This window comes from Mastigoproctus giganteus, chromosome 10, assembly GCF_048544385.1.
Source record: "Mastigoproctus giganteus isolate SK-2022 chromosome 10, ASM4854438v1, whole genome shotgun sequence".
Taxonomy (NCBI): domain Eukaryota; kingdom Metazoa; phylum Arthropoda; class Arachnida; order Uropygi; family Thelyphonidae; genus Mastigoproctus; species Mastigoproctus giganteus.
In genome coordinates, this window is record NC_143584.1 from 202,440,868 (window position 1) to 202,454,005 (window position 13,138).

General features: G+C 37.6%; 1 protein-coding gene across 3 annotated transcripts in view; it reads left to right on the plus strand.

Annotated features, from left to right (window-relative positions):
• Positions 1–13,138, plus strand: part of XNP (ATRX chromatin remodeler XNP) — a 664,672-nt gene that overhangs the window by 613,903 nt on the left and 37,631 nt on the right. For all 3 annotated transcript variants that reach the window (XM_090383634.1, XM_090383636.1, XM_090383635.1), the window contains exon 26: positions 8,492–8,602. In XM_090383634.1, the coding sequence (XP_090239760.1) occupies positions 8,492–8,602 (111 nt within the window). The remainder of the gene's footprint in view (positions 1–8,491; positions 8,603–13,138) is intronic.

Sequence of the window (13,138 nt, forward strand, 5' to 3'; positions counted from 1 at the left end):
ATACCGATAGCTGGAATTGTGTTGGTTTTTACGTTATTATGGTGAAATGTGTTTCCCCTTCACTGATATAAAACACATACATTTTCAGACTCTTCTTCATTGCTATCGTTTTGCGTTCAGTTGGGGTGATTCCCCGTTCGACTGCCATTTCTTGTAAACACAAAGGCGAATCGTGTATAAGCGAATTCGGTTCGTGTTATATAAGATAACGTTCCCCTATTTATAAATCGTGTATGATCGAATTCGTGTAATGCAAACACGTGCTATACGAATGCCGACTGTATTTTATTACTTAATACAGCATGTGACATTCTGTATTAAGTAATGAAATTTTAGGATACGACATACACATGGTAAGAATATACCCAGCTCCTTGAAATGGTGTGGCTTTGACAATACCTTCCCCCACTGCATACACACTACTCAGACTGCCTCCATTCACTCTCTGGCAAACTCGTTGCAATGGTATTCACAATATGAGCTACACCTAAAACAGTGCCATTTTCAAATATTTTAAAGTTTGCTGCCTACTAACATGATACTATTGCACAAACTTGTATGTTGTTAAACTTTCACGCAGCCTGAGACTTCAGCCCTAAAACCATTTTAGTCTGATTCATTTCATACGCTATCAGGCATCTCTCATATTGTGCAGTTATGCTTAATAAATGAATTGCTGTCATTGCATCACCAGGGTACCTATCCACCCACCAAAGATAGGCCAAATATTCTTGAAATGGTGCCATCTGGGTGGTGGCATCCGCTGAGAATAAGTAACAATAGTCTTCTCCATTGGTGAAGCGTTACTTATTATTATTATTATCAGCCATATGGTGCAAGGAAGCCTGAGGCTTATGCTGCACCAGCCAAAAAATTTCCCTATTACCCCGAGAGAGAGAGAGAGAGAGAGAGAAGTAGAAGGAAATCACCAAGAAAGAGAAGAATGATGATATCCAGCTCAGGACCCTGGGTGTGCCAAGCCCATACTCACCAGATATGAGCCCTTTATTCAGGATAGTGCGATGTCATGGAAACTCATTGTGAAGGTATTCGCAATATGAGATATACCTAAAACAATGCCATTTTAGACTTTGCTGTGTACTTACATGGTACTATTGCACAAACTTGTATATTGTTAAACTTTCACGCAGAAATAATTGCTTATTTCTACGTGAAACGGCATTTTTTTTTTTTGCTGCACCATTTTCAAACTTTGTTTCTTTGCTGCCAGATCTCTCTTTTCAGCAAGAGTACTTGAGTTGGACAGCATTCAGTTTGTTGATCATTTGTTGATTCAGTATTCAGTTTGTTTGTCGGTTTTCACATATCATTTAATTTTGTTAATCAGTAAGGTAATCAAAGTGTAAATTTGTATCTTAATTTTTATAGCCTCTGGATCATATTCCACTGATTTTTGCTTATTAGAATTGCTGTTTAATAGAATCAAAATTCAATTTGCAAATGTGATCACAATAACCGCCGCTTACTGTAATTATTTTATGGCACCAGCATAAAAAATAAATAAATGCTGGCTCGTTTGGATTATTGAAATTTCAAATTATTGACGTTTGGATTTTTGACACTACTCCACTTGAAATTGATCATATAAATATTATAATATACCCTGGTGTTCAAGGAAAGTGCATCACCCTTTAAAATTGTAATTATTGTCCAAATAATGTAAGTATATGGCAATATTTCTTACAGATTGCATCAGATAAGATTGACACATGTAGGTGATGGTGTAATATTGCATCAGCTGTTACTTTCAGCTATCTAAGCACGATCTGCAAGAGTTGCAGTCATTCCTTACTTGTGTCGGTATGATGAGTTACGTGCAGTTGATGCCACAAAGAAAGAGTGCTATTGTTGCTTTACATGAATAAGGATGTTCTTCCCATCATATTGTTTATAGAGTATCTTGTAATCCTTTGACAGTGAGTAGATTTCTTTCCTGTCAGCAGAACCAAGAATACTGGTTCTACTGATAGGAAAAAAGGAACCGGATGTAAATGAGTCTCTACGCCAGTGCTTTTCAACTGGGGTGCCGCAACGACATTCTTGGGGTGCAGTGTAATTTGGGTTTAAGTTACTTAAAGTTATTGTTATTTTAAAATTTATATATTTATTTCATTATAAAAAAGGTACAATATAAAGGGTACAGTACAATATCCATTGTACCGTATCTTTTTAATTTTGTGGTGATCTATATTGATCTTTATTTAGTACTTCTATATAAAGAATAAAATTATTATATATAGGTATATATTAAAAGGTCGAAAACCACTGTGTTAGGTATTTCTTTTGGCCTAGGGGTGCAGTGAAAAAATTACTGGGACAGTAAGGGCGCCGTGAACCGAGAAAGGTTGGGAACCTCTGCTCTACACCAAAACAGGACCGCACTTTTGAAGCTCTTATGCCTTAAAAACCATAAAGCTTCTTCGTCTGAGCTGAAAAGAGAATGGGAAGAACATACAGGAGTGGTAGCAAGTGCAGTAACAGTCAGAAGACGCCTCTTCAAAAATGGACTTGTAGCCCATTGTCCTAAGAAGAAGCCCCTCTTCACACAAAAAATTAAAAAAGCCCGATTAATTTGGTGTAAGGAGCATGTCAAATGGACTCCCGAGCAGTGGAAGTCAGTTATTTGCTCAGATGAGAAAAAATTCAACCTGCATGGCTCTGATGGGAGACAAACGATTCGCCATAGACGTGGTGAGAATACCATCTAGACTGTATGGTGTCTACAGTGAAATTCCTTACCAGCCAAATGATATGGGGGTGCATTTCGTATTGTGGAGTAGGTCACTTGCATTTTTATAAAAGGTTCCTTAAATGCCAGTGGATACCTAGCTATATTGGAAGGCATGTTGCTGCCAACCATTAGAGACCATTTCAGCCTGCCAAGTAACTGCATCTTTTAGGACGACTCTGCTCCTTGTCATTGGGCGAAAAGTGAAGTAGACACTTCTGTAGTTACTTTACCTTCATTTCTGCATTAGAGGTTTGACGGTAATGTGTTTAAATTTGTTACAGGTGAAAAAATGGTTGGAAGAATGGTCCATTACAACTCTTAGCTGACCAGGAAACAGCCTGAATCTGAATCCTGTAGAGAACTATTGGCACAATGTGAAATCTGCAGTTGCCAGAAAGAAAACAAAGACTCTTTGTGAACTTCAGGAACCATGATTCGTGTTTGGAACCACTAACTATCAATTGATTATCTTCAGAAATTGATCTTGTCAACCCTTGACGGTGTGCTGCTGTCATCAGGGAGGCGGTTCAACTAAATATTAGTTTGCACTAATATTTAGTTGAAATGGAAAACCAAATGAATATTTGGTTTTCCATTTAAAACGATAAGCAAATTGAGGGCTTCTGATAACATTTCAGCCATAATTTATACAACAGTTTTGGTAAACTGTGTTTACCAAAACTGTTGTATAAAGGTTGCAAATGCTCATTTTGGAATATTTGAGAGCACCTGTCAAATATTACTTAGCTTTGCCTTTACTATTAATAGATATCTTTTGTTTATATTTCTATTTGTGATGCTAGTCATTAATGTGACATACCATCGAGGGTTAGAAATGTGAAATTCCTAGGTGATGCACTTTCTTTGAACACCAGTGTATCTATTACTAACGATAAGAAAAACAGTACAAAAAAATTAACAAAATACAAAATTTTACAAAAATTTCACTTTTCTCGTTGATCGTTTGTCGATTCAACATTCAGTTTGTTTGTCGATTTTCAATGTATCATCTAATTTCGTTAATTGGTAAGGTAATAAAAGTGTTAATTTGTGTTTTATATCTTTATTTTTATAGCCTCTGGATCATATTCCTCTGATTTTCACTTATTAGAATTGCTGTTTAATAGAATCAAAATTCAATTTGCAAATGTGACCACAGTAAGTGCCGCTTACTGTAATTATTTTATGGCACCAGCATAAAAAATAAATAAATGCTGGCTCATTTGGATTATTCAAATTTCAAATTACCAACATTCAGATTTTCAACGCTCTACTCTATTTGAAAATGAACATCGTATAAATATTACAATATATCTATTACTAACAATAAGAAAAACACAGTACAAAAAAATTAATAAAATACAAAATTTTACAAAAATTTCACTTTTCTGGTTTTTGCAGAAACAAACATTCTTATTATTTTCTACATTGATTTCTTCTACTACTTCATGTTCGATTGACAATAGTGACAAATCAGATCATCTTTCCTGTAACATGGAAGCTCATAAGTAATTATATATTAATTTCAACTAGTATGCCCATATCATGCTTTGCAAACCATGTGTAGTATTCACACACCTTGACCTGGGCATTTTGACATGAATCCTTCACATTTCATGTAGTAGGTGCTCCTGATACTGACAAGCTGGAATCTAATTCCTTCATTCTTTGAAGTACATGGTTTTCACAGACATTCTCTCAGATATGCCAGACAAGCTGTACTTGATACCTGGGAGTCTAAAACTCTGATGGAACTGATATTCGAGTGACACTCAAGTCAAGTGGACCCAATTTTGGGAAGTCCGGACAGTCTGTGACAGCCAAATCCTCTGCTTGCACCTTCACGATGGTGGGACTGTTAGTAAACCTGGGTATAACCTCCATGCACAAGTACACGGTGGGTGACCACCCAGGTGTGAACCAAGCAGGGGTCGAGGTGTGGCGCCCACACCACATGGAGGAACGCCGCCCCTCTATGTTACCAGGCAGTACTAGGTGTTAGATAACTCTCATCAACCGGTGAAATACCACCACTTTGCTTATTGGAGGCTTGAAGTGGTGGAACCCATGTTTAGTCTCTAGAGCTAAGGTCCGGCCAATCCTTCCCTATCTCTTCCATCATGCAGTATGATTGATGATTTTTGAGGTTATGATGAATGTCGTGGCGAGATCCAATATTCCTTACATTTCGAGGGTACAGCTCTAAAACGGTGTTCGCAGGCCGGCTGCTAGTTAGTACACTGGACCAAACCTATTGGTAACTCTCTAGGAGGCTTCCGGATCAGTTAGTGTATAATCTTGCTACCTCTACTCTGCCAGATAGTGACTGGAGGGAGTCCGAGTAGTGTGTATGCGGGGAGCATTGTTGAGGCCACATTATGTCAAGGATCTGGGTATATTCTTACCACATGTACACCATATCCAAAAATTTCATTACTTCATACAGCATGTCCCACCCACTTTTTCTTACTATTGAATACACCATGAATTGTCAAAATAATAGAGAAAGATTATCTGCGAAAAGATCTAAACCTCCCAAGGACTTCCTAATTCATTTCACAAATATACGAGGTCTCAATTCTAATCTCAACGATGTCCATTTCCACTTGCAGTCTTCCAAACCCCGTGTACTTTTTCTGACTGAATCTCAGTTATCGGTTGATTCAACTACTGCTCATCTCAGATGTCCAAATTATTTGCTGTATGATTCCTTTCGCCTCAAAGGTGGTACTTGTGCATATGTCCGTTCTGATATTCCCTGTCAGAGACTTGGCAATTTGGAATCTCCTCTCTTTGATCTTCTCTGGTTTAAAATATCTCTACCCCATTGTGTCAAATTCATCAGTTGTCTCTACCGTTCTCCCAACTCCACTAATCACTTGGAGCTCTTTGACTTCCTCTCTTTGCAACTTGACTTTCTCCAGTCCAACTTTCCTAACAGTGAGATAATTTTACTTGGTGATTTTAATGTTCACAACTCCAGCTGGCTTCCGTTTTCTAGTCACACCGACCCAGCAGGTCGAGATGCTGAGGCTTTTGCAATTACTAATGACCTAGCACAGATTGTTCATTTACCTACAAGAATACCAGACAATCCTAATCATACAGCCAATACGCTTGATCTTTTTCTCACAAACAACCCTTCTAAGTACAAGGTCGAAGTGAGAGGTCCTTTAGGCACTTCAGATCACAACTTGGTGATTGTCTCTTCTCCAATGGAACCTTTATCTCATGGCTATTCCCAATCTCGTATTGTTTGGCATTACAAGAATGCAAAATGGGATGACCTGTGAGACTTCTTTTCTTCTTTTGCTATTGGCCGCAACTTTTGACCATCTCTGCTACCACCTCTGTCCAAACCAGATGGTTCTGTTTTCACTTCAGCCAAGGATAAAGCTGACCTGCTAGCATCCCATTTTTCTTCCAGCTCATGTATTAATGATCTTGGTAAAACACCTCCCACCATTCCCAACATGCTCCATTCAATGCCTCCTGTGGTCTTCGGTGAAAAGGATATCAGAAGGGTTTTGATGAATCTTGATGCTAAGAAAGCTCCAGGTCCTGATGGTATTTCTCCACTTGTTCTCAAAACCTGTGCTCCTGAACTTACTCCTATTCTTTGCCGCCTTTTTTCACTTTCTTATTCCAAAGGTGTTTTTCCTTCTGCTTGGAAATTTGCTCATATCCAGCCAGTTCCTAAAAAGGGTGACAAATCCCTCCCATCCAATTATCGTCCCATTGCAATTACTTCTACTCTTTCCAAAGTAATGGAGAAATCAATTAACCGCCAACTCTTAAACTACCTAGAAACCTTCCGTCTGATCAACGATCGGCAGTATGGATTCCGTCAGTGTCGATCCACTGGTGATATTCTGGCGTATATTACCCATTTATGGACTAATTCAATGGAAAGGTTCGGTGAAACACAAGTAGTTGCTCTTGACATCTCAAAGGCTTTTGATCGTGTTTGGCATAAAGGTCTTCTAAACAAGCTTCCATCTTATGGTTTGCCAACTGTTTTTATTAATTGGTTATCCAGTTTTCTCTCTGATCGCTCGCTGAGGGTGATGGTAGATGGCTCTCTGTCTTCTAACTTCTCCACTAATGCCGGTGTCCCCCAAGGTTCAGTTCTTTCCCCCACTCTTTTCCTCTTGTATATCAATGACCTTCTTCCATTGACTGGAAATCCTATCCATTGTTTTGCCGATGATAGCACATTGCATTCAACTTTCCATTTGGAGAAATCTTGTCCTGCTCAATCAGCTTCAAGTTCACGAAAATCTGCTGCCAACTCCTTAAATGCCGATCTTCAGGTAATTCTCCAGTGGGGCAAAGACAACTTAGTTGATTTCAACCCTTCTAAAACTCAGTCTTGTCTTATATCTCGCAAAAAGGATTCTTCTGCTCCTATGCTTATCTTTAGTGACACTCCGATTTCTAGGCAAAATGATATATCTCTTTTGGGGATTACCCTGACTTCTAATCTCTCTTGGCACAAGCACATTACAAATATTGCTTCCTCTGCATCTAAAAAACTTGGTTTTCTCTTTCGCTCTCGGCGTTACTTTTCTTCCAAACAGCTGCTCACTCTATAAATCGCAAAATCGCCCTACCTTGGAATATTGTTCCCACATCTGGGGTGGTGCCCCCAAAACCTCTCTCAGGCTTCTTGATTCCATTCAGAAGAGGGCAGTTAGGTTAATTAATGATTCATCTCTAACAGAGTCTCTCCACTCGCTTTCTCATAGAAGCACTGTTTCTGCTGCATGCCTCTTCTACAGATACTTCCATGGGCACTGTTCTTCTGAATTGGCTTCTATAATTCCCGCTCTCTCTTTCAAAACAGTCCAAACACGTGCCGCCACCAGCCAACGTCCATTTACTGTCCAACTTCAAACCCACAGAACCAACTTTTCATCTTCCTCATTTATTCATTCAACTGCCGTTTTCTGGAACAACCTTCCTTCATACGTATTTCATGAAAATTACAATCTACAGAAGATCAAGTCCAATGTCAACAAATATCTTCTTTCGTCTTCTCAACCTCAAACACAAGCACGGTACTAAGTACTATAGGTTCTAATACCTCTCGTGTTTGGGGTTCACATAAAAAAAAAAAAAAAAAAAAACTAGGTCTGAAGGGAGTTTTAACTTCAAAAATATATGTTTTTCATATGGAACATGGCTTTTCACAGTTTTGTTCAGAAAATATTGAAAATAGTGGTGCTCTCACAAAAACGAACAATTTTAAATTATTCCTGGTTAAATTTTCACATGCAAAACCCAGGGTTAATTTATAATAAATAAATGAATAATTAAATCCTAATGATAAGATATAGTTCAGAGATTATAATGAATAAAGGTTTGTAGGCAAAGGTCTAATTATGCTGTTAATCACATGTATAACCTACATATGTTTGGGAGGTATAAATAATGCCTTTTGTATTTAATAGTATTCTCCAGTTTTGTTTTGTTTTTTTTCTGAATTATTTATTTTTCTTAGTTCCAGTATTTCCAAGATTTGTATATTTTAAATGTTATGAACAGAAATTAGTAATATATGTTGATCTTGTAGTAAGTTGATTACTCTCTTCATATTAAACTGAATTATTATTGATACATCCATTTTTTTTTTTTTATATATATATATATTACAGTAATGAACACAGTTTAAAGCAGATATCTAACTCAGTTTATTTTCTGTATCATTATTTTATATTATTTTGGGTTTTTTTGCAGAACCCTAATATGACTCAGGCAGAGCTAGCTGCAGCACTACAGAATGCATTATTAATGCTCAGAGGTTATTATCAAGAACGTTTTCTGCATGCATCTAAGACGAAACAAGAGGTCAGATGCTTTCTTGCTTCTTTGTATTATTTTTGCCTTATTATGATCTCCATTTAAAGAAATAATTGTTAATTTATTTATTCCTATGAATTTTTATGCAAATTTATTAATTTAACAAATAAGAAACTTAATTATTACAAATGCAATAAATGATACCTATAAATGTTTTCTGTCCAATTTCTGGTTTGTTTGTTTTTATTTTTTTATATAAACAAACTCAAACAATATTAGAACCTATAGTACTTAGTACCATGTGTGGTTTGAAGGTTGAGAAGATAGAAGAGGGTACATTTTGACATTAGATATGAATTTCTGTTGTAATTTTCAGGAAATGCATATGAAACAAGATTGTTCCAGAAAACAGAAGTTAGTGATGAAGGAGGAGGAAGAAGTAAAATTGATTCTGTGACTTTGAATTTGAACAGTATAAGGATGCTCACTGATTGCAGCATATGTTTGGACTTGTTTGGAAGAGAGAGAGGGAGGGAATTGAAATTTAACTAAGTTATTATGGCCCCACTGGAGAATTATCTAGAGATCAGGATTTAAGGAATTGGTAGTCAGTATTCAAGAGGTTGAAGCTTTTTGTGCAAATCAGCATTTCTCAAACTGGAAGGTGGAATGCAATATGCTGTTATCAGCAAAACTATAGATAGGATTTTCAGTCAATGGAAGAAAATCATTAATATACAAAAGGTAAAGAGTGAGAAAACAAACTGAACCTTGGGGAACACCAGCATTAGTGGAGAAGTTAGAAGGCAGAGAGGCATATATCATTCTCTGCCGTCTGTCATCAAAAGAGAAAACTGGATACCCAATTGCAAAAAATAATCGGCAACCATAAGATGAAAGTTTGTTTAGATCTTTATGTCACACACAATCTAAAGTTTTTGAAATGTCAAGAGCAACTGCTTGAGTTTCACAAACTTTTCCATTGAATTTGTCCATAAATGGATAATATAAACTGGCATATCGTTAGGTGAATTGACACTGACAGAATACTTATTGGTGATCATTGATTATATGGAAGGTTTTGAGATAGTGTAGGAGTTGGCAATTAAGGGAGTTTTACATTACTTTGGAACGATATTGTGATGTGGTTACAAAGGAACTGGATGCAAAAAAATAATTTTGATATCATATATTTGGATTTCAGGAAAGCTTTTGACACTGTTGCACATGGAAGACTATTGTACAAATTGGAGCAGAATGGTATTAAGGGTAAGTTGCTACAATGGATAAAAGGATGGTTAAGTGGGAGAAGGTAGAGGGTGGTAATCAATGGGTGCTGCTCTTCTTGGACTAATGTTATTAGTGGAGTCCCACAGGGTTCGGTGTTAGGTCCACTGTTGTTTTGTATATTTATCAATGATATTGATGAAGGTATATCAGACTTAGTGTCGAAGGTTGCAGATGATACAAAGGTTGGCAGGGTTGTTAATGACAGTAATGGCAGTGTGCTACTGCAACAGGATCTAGATAATTTTGGCAGATGGGCTAAGAAGTGGCAACTGAAGTTTAACCTTGACAAATGCAAAGTACTGCATATGGGTAGAAGTAACCTCAGAGAAACGTACCAACTGTGTGGTACTACACTTAAGGTGGTAGAAAATGAAAAAGACCTGGGAGTAATTGTGCAGTCAGATATGAAGTTTTCTGAGCAATGCAGACAGGCTGCCAGGGCAGGTCATGGGATTTTGTCAATGATATATAGGAATTTTGCTAGCAGGGAAAAGGAGATGATTATCCCTCTGTATAAGGCAATGGTCAGGCCATGCCTTGAGTACTGCGTACAGGTCTGGAGGCCTCATTTTAGGAAGGATGTAGATTTCTTGAGTGTGTGTACAGAGAAGGTCAACAAGATTGGTGAGGGGAATGAAGGGATCTTCTTACCAAGAGAGGTTTAAGTGCTGCAAATTGCAGTGGCTGGAGACTAGGCACCTGCGCGGTGATCTGACTGAGGTGTATAAGGCCTTGAATGGGTTGAGCACGCTGAATTCTGATGGGATCCTTCAACTTGTTCGGATTACGAACCTAAGGGGGCATAAATTCAAATTAAGAAAAGACAGATGTAGAATAGATGTGCGGAAATTTGCCTTTAGCCAGCGGGTGGTTAATTGCTGGAACAAACTTCCATCTGTCGTTGTGGAAGTTGATAGGTTGAATAAATTTAAGGAGGAACTGGACAGGCATTTGGAGGGAATGGTGTGATTTTTTTTTTTTTTTTTTTGGCTGATGCTGCATAAGCTCATACACTTGCTTTCTTGCATCACATGCCACTGCTACTACTACTATTACTACTACTACTACAAGTAGAGGCAATGGAACAATAATTGGATGGGAGAGATTTGTCACCCTTTGTAGGAACTGCCTGGATATGAGCAAATTTCCAGGCAGAAGGAAAAACAACAATGGAATAAGAAATTGTAAAAAGTCAACACAGGAGTAACTCAGCAGCACAGATATTAAGAACAAGTGAAATATCAAGATTTTTCAAAATTCTTGATATTCTTGAAGGTGTTGACTTTTTACAATTTCTTTTACAAGAAATTGTAAAAAGTCAACACAGGAGTAACTCAGGAGCACAGATATTAAGAACAAGTGAAATATCAAGATTTTTCAAAATTCTTCTGACATCCTTTTGATGAAAGACTATGGAAGGCACATTGAGTGGAGTATGCTGGGAATGATAGGAAGTGGTTTACAAAAATCTTCAATACAAGATTTAGAACAAAAGTAGGATGTTAGTAAGTTGGCTTTATCTTTAGCTGAGGAGGCCACAAGGGAAAGACTCCATTGTAGAAGAGACCATCACCAAGTTGTGAACTGAGGTGCCTAGAGAACCATTCACCTTGACCATATACTTAGAAGGGTTGTTTTTGAGAAAAAGATCAAGCGTGTTGGCTGTGCGGTTAGAATTGTCTGATATTTTAGTAGGTAAATAATTTGTGCGAGATCATTAGTAATTGATTCCGATTAGCTCGTTCTGTGTGACTGGAAAATGGAAGCCACCTGGAGTTGTGAACATTAAAATCAGCAAGGGAAATTACTTCACTGTTAGGAAAGTTGGACTGGAGAAAGTCAAGTTTCAAAGAGAGAAAGTCCAAGTGATTAGTGGAGTTGGGAGAATGATAGAGACAACAGATTAATTTGACTGAATGTGGTTTTATGCCAAAGATCAAAAAGAGGAGATTCTAAATTACTGAGTCCCTGACAGGGAATATGAGAACAGTCATATGCATAAGTACCACCTTTGAAGCGAAAGGAATCGTACAGTGAATATTTCAGACCAATGAGATGAGCAGTGGTTGCATCAACCGATAACTGAGATTCTCTCAGAAAAAGCACATGGGGTTTGGCAAACTGTAAGTGGAAATGGACATATTGAGATTAGAACTGAGACCACATATATGTTGTATGAAATGAACAAGGAAGTGTTTGAAAGGTTTAGATCTTTTCGCAGATCAGTTTTTTCTGTTGGTTTGACAATTCATGATGTTTTCAGAGTAAGGTGGCAGTGGAGATGCTGTATGAAGTAATGAAATTTTTGGATATGGCATACACATGGTAAGAATTTACCCAACTCCTTGACATAATGTGGCCTCAACAATGTACTCCCCCACATACACACTAGTCACTATCTGGCAAAGTAGAGGCAGCGAGATTATACACTAGCTGATCCGGAAACCTCCTAGAGAGTTACTGATAGGTTCAGTGCATTGTACTGAATAATGGCCAGCCTGCAAAGACTGTTTTAGACCTGTACCCACAAAATATAAGGAAGATTTGATCTCGCCATGATGTCACATCATAATCTCAAAAGACATCAATCATTCTGCTTGATGGAAGAGATGAGGTAGGGTTTACCGGATCTTTTCTCTGGAGACTAAACGTGGGTTCTGCCACTTCAAGCCTCCAGTAAGCAAAGTGGTGGTATTGCACCATTTGATGAGAGTCATCTACCACCCACAAATTATATTACATATAATTAAAATACATACAGAAATCATCCTGCTTTTCCCATTTTTTCCTACCAAAATATGGCTTTGCTGCCCTGCTAACTTTTTTCTATTAATTAACAGACCATCAACAATCTTTCTAGAATATTCGAAAAGATATTATTTTACAAGGGGGTATCAAAAAGTTCATACCCTTACGTAGAAATAATAGCCTTAGAAAGGTGAAACTTCACTGGAACTTTAATCCTTTTCTATGTACCCTCCATGTATAATAACACATTTCTCCCATCTATGGATCAGTTGTTTAATGCCTTGATTATAGAAGTCTGCACTTTTTGCCTAAAACCACGATTTCACTTCATTTATGACTTCCTGAGACAAATCAAAGCAGGGTACATCCAACATTTGTCACCAACCAATCAAAAAGTTCTCAAATCCACATTACACAAATCCAACAGTTGGCAAGAGCATTGCATTCGACATTACTTCTGCAAAGGCATCAGCAATCTTGGAACCCATCGTGCAGAGTCCTTAGACACGTTCAGATGGCTGAATATGTAGACAATATATTAAAAAC